The 14,792-nt window shown below is 37.4% G+C and overlaps 1 protein-coding gene across 3 annotated transcripts; it reads left to right on the plus strand.

Annotated features, from left to right (window-relative positions):
- Positions 1 to 9,738: 9,738 nt before the first annotated feature.
- LOC134814164 (neutrophil cytosol factor 1-like) lies at positions 9,739 to 14,555 on the plus strand. Of its 3 annotated transcripts, XM_063822215.1 has the most exons (9): positions 9,739 to 9,928; positions 10,151 to 10,340; positions 10,542 to 10,648; positions 10,792 to 10,912; positions 11,162 to 11,235; positions 11,620 to 11,742; positions 11,878 to 11,995; positions 12,477 to 12,581; positions 13,160 to 13,626. In XM_063822215.1, exons 2-9 carry the CDS (start codon positions 10,261 to 10,263, stop codon positions 13,239 to 13,241), a joined length of 810 nt encoding a protein of 269 aa, XP_063678285.1. In that variant the 5' UTR covers positions 9,739 to 9,928; positions 10,151 to 10,260; the 3' UTR covers positions 13,242 to 13,626. The 3 variants fall into 3 exon arrangements, 2 of the variants coding, with proteins under 2 accessions (XP_063678285.1, XP_063678284.1); XR_010160108.1 differs by lacking the exons at positions 9,739 to 9,928; positions 13,160 to 13,626 and adding an exon at positions 13,888 to 14,555 and having other exon boundaries at positions 10,149 to 10,340; positions 12,282 to 12,581; XM_063822214.1 differs by lacking the exons at positions 9,739 to 9,928; positions 13,160 to 13,626 and adding an exon at positions 13,888 to 14,116 and having other exon boundaries at positions 10,149 to 10,340.
- The last annotated feature ends 237 nt before the right edge of the window (positions 14,556 to 14,792 follow it).

The following is a 14,792-nucleotide window of genomic DNA, read 5'->3' on the forward strand; positions in this document are numbered from 1 at the left end:
TACTGGTGGAGTTTGGGGCTATTAGAGGGGTGTTAGAGGGCTGGGTCTATTACCCGTCTCACAGGCCGGCTACTAGCCTGGTGTTAGCGGGTTGTTAAGGTTTTTTGGAGCACAGATACTAATAGTAAGTAATATATCTTGTCTGGATGTATTGAACTTTTCGATTTTGTATCTCGAAAGTTATGTATTAACTTCCCACCGCAGTAGTTTAAATGTACGATATTTAAGATGTATAATGTCATTAATTTTATAGGGGAACATCTACAAAGCTGCCATTATAGGCCTGACTGACAATTTTCTCGACTGACTGACATGTTTCTTCTTTTTCCCCATTTTAGAATACAAAGAATTAGTTCATTTTAGCTTATGATTAATATTATATTTTTACCTATAGTTTACTTAGATAGCTCCTCAATGGATATTGTTCTTATCCACGTAGAAATCCAAGTGCTCATTTGATTGAGGTGGCAGATTGGAAAGTTTGCTGCCCAGATTTTATTGATTTTAATGTGGTCTATTCTTGATAAAAATTTATTAGCGCTTACTCTTCGTTTAAACTTACTTTAGCTTTAAATGTTTAGGAGTGATTTTGAAGCGGTGCTACAATTAACTCTCTCTCTCTCTCTCTCTCTCTCTCTCTCTCTCTCTCTCTCTCTCTCTCTCTCTCTCTCTCTCTCTCTCCAGCTCAATCACTTTGTATCGTTCAATGCGGGATCGGATTTCTCAGAGAACGTAAAAGATAAATATGTTACAGATCCCGACCTGTTCTTGAACGTTCGCCGACTTCTAACCGTCGTAACTTGGTATGTTTAATAGTATAGAACGATCATGTTGGTGTCTTTGGAGCATTGCATTGAGGCAGTGTAATACAAGGTGGTTAACCCATTAGGGACGACGAGTTTTAAAGTTTGCCGATTTTGATGCCGTTTAACACACTAGGTCACTTTACAGCAAAAATGAGATATCCAAAAAAGCTAATCTGTATCTCGTTTACTTTAAAAGATATAGCTATGGTCGCATACGACCCACTCGTCCGGGTCGCAAACGACCCATCACGGTTTTTCGGCTTTAACTTCTGAAACAAAGACGTTAGGATAAAATAAAAACTGTAGCATAAGTTAAAAATATATGGTCAATACTGTGTGACTCTAACTTTTTAAAAATAGAGATTTCGGGTCATTAACGACCCACTCGGCTCACTTGCTTATTACTACATATGTCCATGTAACTTCTTGAATTCAGCCTAAAACATGACATCATAAGTGCAAACTCGCCTCTCAGCAAGTGATTATCATCATAAACTGCGAAAAATCGGTTAAATGGGTCATTAGCGACCCACTAGGATCACAAAATTGATTAATTAAATATAATGTTGTCAAACTTTTACAAATATTAGTATAAAAACATGTTATATCTTGGTCATTACTCCTGTACGTTGATTTAACTTCTTAAATCGATCAACTGGGTCAATAACGACACACTCGGAAGTTGAACCACGTCATTAATTATCAGTATCATGCCGTTCCACCATCAAGAAAGACACTCGTAGGTCTTAATTCCACGCAAACCACGGTGGATGACCACTAGCCCTCATGAGATCTGAAGTATCAAGGTGATCTGCAGATCACGTCACCCAATCACTGACGAATAATGAGCAGAATTGGATTGATAGGTAGGTGAGTTTATCAGCTGTTAGTACACGACCGTAATGCCGTGAGACAACAAACAACGTGCCTATCTTTTCCCGATTCCTAAGAAGTCCAAGAAGAACTATACAACTGCTGGATTCAGATTTCAGATGGCTGCATCTACTCATTTCGCAGCCTCCTTTCTTTACTTCTTAGGGGCCGTTCACATATTACGTAATCACTTATTGGACAATTTTTACCCCCCGGCCCACCCCACTACATAGCTACCTATTATGTCAAAATTACACTAGCGTAATCATTTGGAAATCCCTCTCCCTCTCGGCCGATTACGTAATACTTGGTTTCGTTTTGAAAGCTGCCTCGTTGTTGCGGGGTTGTTACCCAAAACGGAGTAGTTGTCTGAGAGATTGCAGGTTGTGAGGTTGCAGCACCGCCAGCCAGATGGGGGGGGGTGCCTTTTCCTTGTTCTTCTTCACAGAGCTGTAGATGTAGCCATCTGAATGCAGCAGTTTTTTAGTTATTCTCGTACTTTCTAGGAATGTCAAACAGATTGGCATGTTGGATAAGAATATGCAATTTGACCGCTCTTCTTTCAGTATTTAACCAAGGTTACAGGATATCTCGTATACTTCGTTCAACGGCCAGGTAGCGTAGTTGGTTAATCATCGGATTTGTAATCGTGAGATTGCGAGTTCGAAACCCACTGCCTGCCTAGTCGTGGGGTGAGTGTCGTCGACATTCAGCTAAAGATCCTGAGTGGTCTATGCAGCCCCCCGGTCTACTCAGCCGAATATTCGAGAAATCGTGTGTGAGGGTTAAATGAGAAGCTGTCCATTGCAGCGAAGTCTCGGGCGAAGAAAGTATGGTACACACTACCTTAACCGTCACTGGCCTAATTAAATCCTTCGGCTTCCTGTAATTGGCTAGTTACACTTGTGTAACAATGTGGCTGTTGGAATACTCCGAAGTAAAATAAGTGTGAGATAAAAAAGGGTATTTTTCTTGAGTGGCATGATCTGATCACCGTGGATCCCTGGGTCTCTCAAGCGGTTGTAGCAGGTCGTTTACCAAGATTCGAAATTGACGAAAAAAGTAACAGAATCTAATAAGCAACAACAACAGTATGGCTATTACCAAGCAAGTTAGGAACGAGGGCCGATCTCCTTTTCTTTTGCGACACGGCCACGGTCCTTTCGGTACAGATTTCCACGGCCCACGCACCATAGTCAGGACGCAACTCCAGGCATATGCAGTCGTGTTATTCTCGCAGCTTTTTGATGAGTGATGACTGCCCTTCAGTTGGCCCTGGATCTCAGGAGGGCTAGTTGTCAGCCACCGTGGTTTGTGTGGAATTAAGACCTACGAGTGTCTTTCTTGATGGTGGAACAGCATGATAATTAATGACGTGGTTCAACTTCCGAGTGTGTCGTTATTGACCCAGTTGATCGATTTAAGAAGTTAAATCAACGTACAGGAGTAATGACCAAGATAAAGTATGTTTTTAAACTAACATTTGTAAAAGTTTCACAACATTGTATTTAATTAATCAATTTTGTGGTCCTAGTGGGTCGCTAATGACCCATTTAACCGATTTTTCGCAGTTTATGATGATAATCACTTGCTGAGAGGCGAGTTTGCACTTATGATGTCATGTTTTAGGCTGAATTCAAGAAGTTACATGGACATATGCAGTAATAAGCAAGTGAGCCGAGTGGGTCGTTAATGACCCAAATTCGTTATTTCTAAAAAGTGAGAATCACACAGTATTGATCATATGTTTTTAACTTATGCTACAGTTTTTATTTTATCCTAACGTCTTTGTTTCAGAAGTTAAAGCCGAAAAACCGTGATGGGTCGTTTGCGACCCGGACGAGTGGGTCGTATGCGACCGCAGTTAGTAAACAGCGTCTAGCTCTGTTTGTGAACATTTGATTATCACGGGCTTTTCATTTGTCTCAAGGAAATCGTTGCCCGCAACTATTTTGTTCTGAAAAAAATAAGCCTACATAAAGTTTAAATGTCCCAATCAAGGCAAGAAGTTATGTGAAATATTTTCCAATTATGACGACTAATTAGTCTAATTATTTAATTGTTAGTGATTAATTGGGTCTCGACTGGAAAGTCAATAATGTAACCCAATAAATTTTGAGCATATGTGCGAAAGATTCGTGGCGTTTAGTATTTTGGTTTGTCCTCTATAGCCTCTAGAAAAGGTGAGTCGTAAACGACCCTATCGTCCCTAATGGGTTAATGATCACGCTGCCAATAATGTCTTGGTAACGCGTCACATCCATCATTCTGTACAAGTTCTGAGTCTACAGGGTTCTCTCTACTAAATTTCACATAGCAAATATCCGCACAGTACAAACTCTCAACTCTGTCATATTTACATGATAAATAACGTATTTAAGCACCTGCACTAAGTTTGGCCGGCTATTTCGTGAATGAGTGGCTATTTGATTAATTACGCCCTCAAATTGGTTATTGGTGCTATTGTCATGGCAACCTTTTCTGGATCATGCCACATAATCAACAATGGCAGCCAGTGTATTAGTCATAGTAGTGGTATTGTTAGTGGCATTGTTAGTTCTGTGAGAGTACCCGACACTGTAATACATCAAGATTGCTATAATATAGCAATATTATATTGCTATATAATTATAATGCTATATATTGCTATATATTGTAATTTATATCAAGATATACAATTGCTGGAAGATATATCATCTGCATCTCCTACGTTTGATGAAGCTGACATTTTATGCGTAGCATTGTGAGCGACTAGTGGAGCGTACCTGTAGTAGTTGTGCTGTAGTACCGGCCCGTTACAGCACTCAAAGGAGCTACCCCAGGTGGATTATTCAGCTCACTTCCACGCTAGTTCACTGGTTGAACTAACTACTACAGATATCAGCCCTATTTAGTTAAGACTGTTCGTAGTCTTCATGATTTTTGCTCGGTCTAATTTTTTGTTCACTGCAGGGTTCGAATCATCGAAATTGAACATTGTTTTTGTGTTGCCCGTGTAATTTTAGAACCTAAATCACTGTACGAATATACCACATAAAGATGTACAACAAAAAGAATTAACACGTGATCAAGTAATGAAATATCTCAAGTTGAGTGCGGCTAACAAAGGTAGAATTACGGGGCACAGTGTAACGAGGTTAACTCTAGCGTGAAGGGACCCTCTCTGTGAGTGAGTGTTATTTAATACTCAGTAATTATTGCTTTTACTTGAGTATCTTTATCGTTTTATTCATGTTAGCACTTATCCGCGTGTGTCTGAGATTTAGAGTTTTGTATTTCAAGGTTTAGTTTTTGAATGAGATTTTAATCGTAGCAGGATTCTTCCTTCGTCAGCCAAAAAGCTCAACCTTTATTTGGTTAAATACGGTTTCTAGCAATATTTGTTTTGCAGCTTCAAAGCCTAAAGTTTCGAATATGCCACATTTTTGATTTTACTGGTCATTAGTCGATTACATAAGGTGATAACCTTGCAAACTTTAGGTGTAGACTCAGCGTAGTCTCACTCAGTATAGACAGTCGTCATTGGTTGTTTTCTTAATCTGAATGCGGGATTTTGTTTCAAGATTTCGGTAAAATTAATGCGCAGATCATTTTCAAATTTTTCGAACGAAATATTAAATCGATCTCTTTGAACCTTATCCAGTTATCCAAATCTATCATTTTCGCCATTTTGATAGAGGATTACTTAGTAATCTGTGAAATTAGTTTTAGTTTTAGAGTATGTAGTTATATACGCAAAATTAAAATAGTAGTGTTAATTATACTACCAGGACAAGTTGTAGTACCATTTATTAGTCTCCTAGCTCATAAATTCACGTAAACATTATAGAAGTACAGTCAGCAGGTGCGTTCGGTAATTGCTTACTCAGTGATATTATTGAGTGACGTAATTATCACAATTATGCAGATATGTAGAGTAAGTGGTATCTGTTTTCTCCCTTAACAGTTGAATGTTGTCATGTTTTAAAATTCTGCTTAGTTTATTTACTTAATTTTACTGTTTTCTCCCTTAACAGTTGTCATGTTTTAAAATTCTGCTTAGTTTATTTACTTAATTTTACTGTTTTCTCCCTTAACAGTTGTCATGTTTTAAAATTCTGCTTAGTTTATTTACTTAATTTTACTGTTTTCTCCCTTAACAGTTGTCATGTTTTAAAATTCTGTTTAGTTTATTTACTTAATTTAAGTCTCAAATACTGACCTACTCGGTGTTCTAAGCGATTCAGACTGAATTTCAGAGTGTGTCGGTACCGGCCATGATGACTTTTTAAATAATTAGATTTTGATGGCCTTTTTCCCGACATTAATATACTTTTTTAAGCTTGATTTTGACCTATTTTTAGTATGTTACTATATTAGCCCTGCATATTCGTCCTATGTCAAAAAAAATCCAGACTATACTGCTAATACTTTCTCCGCTCTTGACTCCATCTGTATCAGACTACGTCAAAAGGGAGAGGTTATCATGTGTGGCGATGCAAATGCAAGAACTGGAAAACTCCCAGACTATATCCTCTCTTGTAATGCACCTGCCATGCATGACATTTACAATGACATTGGACTTGAACATGACATCGAAGAACCCAGAAACAACTCTGACCTGACTATATCTGAACCCCACTGCCAACATTTTCTTGACATGGTTATTAATAACCAACTCAAAATTCTTAATGGCCGTACCCTCGGGGACACCACTGGAAAAATGACCTGTCACAAATACAATGGGAGCAGTGTGGTTGACTATTTCGTAATCACCTCATGGGCAAGGGATCATGTAAACTCTCTCCAAGTGAAGGAGTTTACATCATACTCTGACCATTGTCCATTAGTCTTGAAACTTACCACATTTGAACCATTTGTTGCCAACTTCCAGCTCCCAGACTTTTCTAATTTTCCTTGTGGCTATAAGTGGGACAGCAACACCTCTCACTCTCTATTTAAAACAGCCCTTAACTCGCCCGAAATTGTTAGTAACCTGGAAAACATTGCAGCAAACGAATTTAGCAGCACCTTGGAGGGCAATCATGAACTGAACGATGCAATTACTAACTGTCTCCACAGTGCTGCTGATATAGCGTTAAAAGTGAAAAAACCTCCTAAAACTTCCGCCCACAAGAAATGGTTTGACCCACAAATCAACTCCTCGAGGCGAAACCTGAATAGGCTAGCAAACCGGCTAGGTAGTAAGCACTGCAACAATATTCTCAGACGTGAATATTACAAGCAGCGCAATAAGCACAGTAATCTTGTTAACAGTAAGAAATTATCTTTTCTTAGGAAGTTAAATGAAGCTATTGAAGAGGGTCATATTCTTGACTGGAAAAAATTTAAAAGGCTTAAACAAGAACATGACACTAGCCCCCTACTAGACAAATTCGATCTAGCTAGCTTTCATGATTTCTTTGCATCCCTCTATAAGAAACCAGACCAGGAGCCCGATCCCACTCACCACAATCACAATCATTACCCTGAACCACCAGATCTGGATATCCTAAACAAGCTCATATCTGAACCCGAACTAACTTCTGCAATCAAAAAGCTCAAAAAGGGTAAAAGTTGCTCAAATGACTTGATCTCAAACGAAATGCTTCAGAGCCTAACTCCGCTTTGTCTCCAAGTCATCCTCAAAACGTTCAACCACTCTCTGGTCTCAGGTTACTATCCATGGCATACCAGTATTATCACTCCTATCTACAAATCAGGCAACCCCTTCAGCCCAGACAATTACAGAGCAATAGCAGTTGGCAGTTGTATGGGTAAGCTGTTCTCTAGCATTTTACTTGAACGTCTGTTATACTTCAAAAAGCTCTACTGTCCTGATCCAAAAGAACAGCTCGGTTTCTCGAAGGGTGCTCAAACTAATGATCACGTTTTCACCCTTAAGACAGTCATTGATAAATACACTAAAGTTAAAAAAGTTCGTCTCTATGCATGCTTTGTTGATCTAAGAAAGGCCTTTGACACTGTATGTAGGGACCTTCTTCTGCACAAAATAACATGCCTTGGAATTACCGGTAACTTCTTTAACTGCTTAAGTGATATGTACAAAAACTCAATTGCTCATATAAAAATCTCCAAACTCTTGTCCCCTAAAATTGATATTGGCAAAGGAACGGAGCAAGGACACCCCCTATCACCAGACCTTTTTAAAATCTATATTAATAACTTGTCATCTCTTCTGAAATCTGTTGGTGATTATCCAGTTCTTGCTGACGTTCTAATATCACATCTGCTCTGGGCTGACGATCTTGTCCTTCTTGCTCTAAGTCCCAAGGCCTTGCAAGTCAATATCAACATTCTATCTGACTTCTGTAACTCCATGGGCCTTGAAGTAAATATAAAGAAAACTAAGATTGTCATATTCAGCCCTCCCAAAAAGAAGCAGTCCCATGAAACATTTACATTGGGAGGTCAGCCCATCCAGCACACCGAAAAGTACTGCTATCTTGGCATAATATTCCACAGAAATGGATCCTTTACGGCAGCAAATACTGAGCTGAGGGCCAAAGCTCTCCGTGCTCTATATGGCCTTAAAGGCAATATAGTTAAAGATGCCCTCTCTCACCGTGCCCTTAATATTCTATTTGATTCCTTAATCAAACCAATCCTGCTTTATGGCTGTCAAGTCTTATGCCCCCACTCTAAAACAATGAGATACCTTTCAAAAATAGATGACAAAGCCAGCCCCCAGCATACCCTGAAGTACATTGCACAGGACCACTATGAGAAATTCCACCTAAAATTTATCAAGTGGTCTTTGTCCGTCCATTCAAAAGCATCAAATATAGGTTGCTGGGGCGAAAGTGGGCGCCACCCCCTATTCTTTGAAGCCTGCAAACTTGCAATAGATTACTATAGTCGCCTTGAAAGCACCGAAAATGAACTACTTTGTGCTGCATTTCATGAGCAGATCATGCTGGGCCTTCCTTGGTATACCAACATCTCAAAGCTTCTCACCAAATACAACTTCCCCCACTCATCTTCATCAAAATCTAAGCTCTCCACCCAAATCAGTCATAATATGAGGGAAGAATTCGTGAATACCTGGAAATCTGCCAAGGCCTCCTCACCAAAACTAGAATTCTATAACTTAATTAAACATGATTTTGAACCAGAGGCATACCTACGAATAATCAAAGTACCTGATTTTCGAAAAAGCTTGACAAGGTTTCGTATCAGCTGCCACAACCTCTACGTTGAAAGGGGCAGATACGAAACCCCTCTTGTACCAAGAGAAGAACGTTGGTGCACTTACTGCTTTTTCAGTAAAGGGCTCAAACCTATCGAGGACGAAAGCCATGTATTAATTGACTGTTTGCTTTACTCCTCAGTTAGGGAAAAATTCAACTTTTATCCCCAAAACATCACTGACCTAGCCGGTCTGCTCTCCAACAAAAATCTAGATCCTACCAAATTTACTGCCACAGCAAGAGCAATCCATTCAATTCTCTCTGTGAACGAACAATATACAGCCTATTATAAGAGCCCAGATTTCCACTCAAATACTGGCAAGTGCATAATGCTCTAGGAACTCAAAATAAACTCATGAACCATACAAATTTGATTTACTTAAAGAAAATAGCATTATATTATAACATTTCTATTTTATCCCTACACATTTGTAAATGATTAGAAGTGTGTAACTTAAATTATTTCAGAATTATAACTATTGTGAACTCAATAAAATAATTATCACTTTTGTATCCTTGTATCCTTGTATCCTATACCATTTTTCTCAGTATTTTCGCAGTTCTGTACTGTACCACGAGTAAGATTAGAGGATCCTCGTCAGCCATTTTCTATTTTGATCTTAACCTATTATTTTACATAGGTAAATATTCTCATCCCAATTACTCTTCACAACAATATAATTACTAACTACAGTAAACTGCTTTTACTATAGATTAGTCTATAATTATACAGTGCTCAGTAGTCCCACATTCCCACATGTAATTACACAATAGTCCCACTTGCTGATGTGTATAAAGTTGCCATTATAGCCTAGGATATACACAATGTTATCTTTCATAATACATAAGATATGTAGCTCACAAGAACAGACCCTACCTAGTGTCATGTACTTGCGATCAATGACTTAGCGTGTAGATGTATAATAAGCGCCAAGCGGCTATTGTATAATTTGGTGGTGTTAGTTTTGTTAGTGTTGTTTTATTCACAGTACGTGATTCGATAATTGATGGTTTTAGATATACTTAGATTTGTTTTTTGCACAGCAGGTATTAATTAAGGTGAGATTATGATGGATTCATTATCTGTAGCCGTTACGTTGTATCACGTTTTGGCTCATAACCCAGCCATGTTGTTCCTATACTTTGTAACTCGCCATGTCCTGACCGCTGGTCTGTCATTTATAAATCCATATTTCCAAACATTTTATACAGCCCTATATCATGTTACAGCTACCAAATTGTTTTCTCAAATTATCCTATCTTAACCCTGTATCTGTTCAGGAAGGACTGTTTACATGTGATATAACCTCCACACTCAAGGAGGGAAGATAACCAGGACCCTCACACAGCCCTCTAAACCTAACAAACACTCTAGTCACGTGTCATGTGACATGTCACTAAAAATAAAACGCGGAACTCATGGCAACAATGCACGATCTAGTATTAGACGTTCCATTAGAAAGAAGTTGAAGTAAGTTAGTTTGATGTGATTGATAGGGTGATATTCTTAGTCAGGGATGATATTGTATCTAAGGGCGGAGATTTCACTCAGTATTTGATCCGATCTAGTTCATTCTTGAATACATACTTATAGTGCGCGACACATTAAGATATATCCCCGTATTTTATGTATGCTAAAAAATAATATATTATTTACATGAACCTCCCGCAGGAAAAACACTCACCAGAGGTTAAAAGACCCCACAAGATTTGACGCTCCCGATTCCGACGAAGAAGCATGGGTTGATGAACTTTTTATTAAACGTGCTACCATTATAGGTACCTGCCACCTATTTTAAAACGTTACAGTGCCGTTAGACTGTTTCCAAAAGAGTTGTTTTGTCGACAGTTGCCAGTCACTTAGCTAATTAATTATGTTATAATTAATTAGCTGATTAGTAAGTAATGTTTGTTGATTTCAGAGGTCACTAGACGGGTGAGGAACAATTTATTTCGTTCGAGAGAATATGTTTACAAAATACACATTCAGTGGAACATTGGGAAAACAACTGCCGTGTACAGAAGCTATGATAACTTCTTCACGTGAGTTCTAAATATAACGGCATAGTTACTGGTGACGTCATAGTAACGTCATAGTAATGTCGTAGTAACGTCGTAGTAACGTCATAGTAACGTCATAGTAATGTCGTAGTAACGTCGTAGTAACGTTATAGTAACGTCATAGTAACGTCGTAGTAACGTTGGGTTAACTCATAGGATCTCTTGATAATGTCATGTGATAATATACGTCACATCCCAAGCTATTCAGTTCCTAAAATAACGAATGTTCAGGATGCAGATGCGACTTCTAGACTTCTTTGGAGAAGATCCGGACTCACCGGACAGAAGCATTCCCGTTTTACCAGGTTTGTTAAATGTAATATACTGCGCTCTGATTGGTTTGTTTGTGTCACGTGGTGTTAATACTGCACGTGGTGTAATATACAGTGCTCTGATTGGTTTGTTTGTGTCACGTGGTGTTAATACTGCACGTGGTGTTAATACTGCGCTCTGATTGGTTGGTTTGTGTCACGTGGTGTGGATACAGTTTAATAAACAACGGAATAGTGTTTATTATTAACGGTCAAAAACAATTCAACTGGAGGCCTTAAACTCAGAATTATTTCAAACTATTTTGCAAATTCCATTAATAATTTGTTTGCTAATCTTTCTGTCGTCACATCAAGCAAAGTATTAAAGATTGTAAGCCCGAAAGTGAAAGTTAAATAAATAAAAAGTGACACCTCTAGGTCGAGCAATATGGACGTGGGGCACGAGAAACTTGGCGATGAAAGACCAGCCAAGAATACAAGCTTATATTGATGAACTTCTGGATCTGCCCTACAAAATATCTCGGTGCAATCTTGTCTTAGGTAAATGTCTCGTACTGATTTGAATTAATATTATCATTATAGGACTCATTGTTAAAGCTTGTTGAGAGTAGCTAGTTCTCTAACTCTAAGTTATCTTTGTAACTTATTACATTAACAGCGACCGTCTTCTTTCAGATTTCTTCAGATTCAAGGAAACTGATCCAAAAGAGGTAATGGTGACTCTGCCGCAAGAACTTTATCGACCTCCACAGAATGAAAACATTCTAAAACGCAGTTTTAGGAGATCTTTCAGGTGAGCATACTTTCACTGCTGAGCCCAACGGGTTTCACAGGGTTGTTTTTTGGAGGAGATAACTCAATAACCATACAGTATTCCCCGCTACCAGACACTGAATGGGAGTCACAAATTCCATAGTTAATACTTAATATGCAAAACATTACACATTAGGGATGAACAATATAAGAAATATCTGGTAAAATCGGGATTGTCAAATGAGAGTTTCAAGTCCGTGGGATCGTGTTTCAAAAAATAGTGTTCCTCAAGAAAGACCAGTGTTAAACTCATGATTTCTCTACAGGAAAGTTAAGAAAACATTGGTTCGAAGTAGAAGTGTGAGGTGTTAAACTCATGATTTCTCTACAGGAAAGTTATAAAAACATTGGTTCGAAGTAGAAGTGTGAGGTGTTAAACTCATGATTTCTCTACAGGAAAGTTAAGAAAACATTGGTTCGAAGTAGAAGTGTGAGGTGTTAAACTCATGATTTCTCTACAGGAAAGTTAAGAAAACATTGGTTCGAAGTAGAAGTCTGAGGTCAATGACGGACGCGGAGCGGGAGAGGGAAAACAATGCAAACTTCGACATCGAACCTACAACTGCGTAAGTCTGCACGTGACTGTGACATGTGCACGTGACTGTTGACTGTAGAAATCGATGATATCTCGAGTATAATTGTATGCATGAAATTAATTAATTTGACTAATGATCATTCCAGATATGGAAGTGGAGTTTAATGATAATTGATGGCGTTATTTTATCTAAAATAAGCTATTTTATCAATAGTTGTTGTATTGTAACAATTGTAAATAAATTGTAATTAGTTTTAAACGTTTTTATTTTATTTTCATTTAACGTGTTCACTCGATGAATATCTTTAAAACTTTAAGCCTGAATCTTTGTTGCTGCAAACAGATCTAAGTTATTACTTCGTTCAAAACTTAATGATGTTTTGTAACCCCCTTTATAAGCTAGTGTTACATGTTTCCTGATCATATGTTTCATGAAATTAAATGTAATTTTGCCTGAATGATCTATTGCGAACGTGAAATTTCCCAATGATCACATCTTCGTGTGTGTTTTTATTTAAAGCATGATATTAATAAGCTATATTGTATAAGTGTGGAGATTGATAACTATAAGCGAAGTGGTTTATTACCCAGTGGTTATTTTGTGTTCAGGACTGGGGAAGAGGTGGATTGTAACAAAAAGGAAAAGAAAAAGAAAAAAGAAACTTACGGAATATTTTCTGATGCAATGTAAAATTAACTGTCAAACTAACTGTCAAACTAACTGTGATCAGTATTATAGGGTGTTGAATTTTGATCAGTGTTTTTAGTTCTACTTCTTTGGTCACTTCCAAAACAAGATGTTTTCTGTACTTTTTGCCTTACAGGTCAAATAAGCGTATTTTTAACTACGTATATTATTATAAGTATAAGTACGTGTATTTTAACTACGTAAAATATAACATGTCAAAATACGTGTATTTTAACTAATTTTGATTAACGGTGGGAATATCAATAAATAATTTATACTCAATATCGCTATTATATTGATGCATTTCTAATTTCGCTTCAGATAGTTTTTACAGACAGATTTATATTATGTGATGACAAATAAAAATGTATTTTACAAATTGTTACTCAAGAGTAACTGTTTGATTTGTGCTTTTGCAACTAGAAATAAAGATCCATTCAATATTTATTCAATAAGTGTAAGTCATCATCACGATAATTGATATTGTGCATCGGACTGAATTAAAATGTTAAATGGGTGGTCAAAAATTGCGAAATGAATTACCCCATCCGGTGCTTGAGTAGAAAAAGTTCACAAATATTTGGCAAAAGTAGTAATTGCGGGATATTTTAACTGATCCACTAGAATAGTGAGATAACGTTTCCCTCAGGTCGAAACCGAGAGTGAAAGTGGACAAGATGGCCGTTCTATTACAGTTAACGAGAACCTTGGGACCCACTGCCCTTATGCCTCCTGACATGTATGATGTGATGTCCGGAAGTTACGCTCACGGTTCCCCATACTGACTGTATGTTAGTATGCACGTGATTGTTAATGTACTTCAATGTTCAATATGGATTGATCATCCGGTGGTATAATACAGCGATTGGGACATTTTTACAATTACTGTATATTTGTTTAAAATTCACGAACATGCATGAAATCTTTTCTAGTTCTACTGTCTACGGAGTAAATTTATAACATTATGTTAATGTACATAAAAGACTTGTTATTAATATTAACAATTAACTAGATCATAGATAAGATCATATTCAATATTTTTAATGTTTTTAAAATGGTTAAAAGTTGGATAACATAAGTTTAATAATTGATATGCATAATATTATAAAGTTTTTTCTATTTTTGAGTAATCTTAATCTTTGATCTTGTTGATTAGATTATACGTGTTTGTAGTCGACAAATTTAATGAGCAAAAGCTGGCATTTTGCCATTTATTTTTACTTCTGATTTCATGACTAATATTTTAATGTGAAACAAACGACATATTCGGTGATAAAAGTATTTAGACAAATTCTTGATAATCATTTATATGAACATAAAACAGACTTTATTTTGTAATTGTAAATGACGCAACGATGACAAACATGTTACTGGGCCGCGCTCAGCCAGCAACCTGTCATTCCGACGAATCTCTATGATTATGGACATAATTATAATAGCCTGAGGTCCGTCCCCAGGTAATGACAAATGAGTATCATGACGACGTGAGACAAATTTTTTAATTGAAATTTGCATCGTGTCTTGATTTACGCCAATCCTTCAACATTCAAAACT

This window comes from Bolinopsis microptera, chromosome 4 (assembly GCF_026151205.1).
Source record: "Bolinopsis microptera isolate Bmic1 chromosome 4, MBARI_Bmic_1.0, whole genome shotgun sequence".
Lineage (NCBI taxonomy): Eukaryota > Metazoa > Ctenophora > Tentaculata > Lobata > Bolinopsidae > Bolinopsis > Bolinopsis microptera.

Bases quoted from the DNA above. Each gene is read 5' to 3' on its own strand.
- LOC134814164 (XM_063822214.1), top strand. From the start codon at position 10,261: ATGTCACTAAAAATAAAACGCGGAACTCATGGCAACAATGCACGATCT. The intron at 10,649-10,791 runs GTACCTGCCACC...TGTTGATTTCAG, and splicing joins TAAACGTGCTACCATTATAG to AGGTCACTAGACGGGTGAGG. The intron at 11,996-12,476 runs GTGAGCATACTT...ATTTCTCTACAG, and splicing joins AGTTTTAGGAGATCTTTCAG to GAAAGTTAAGAAAACATTGG.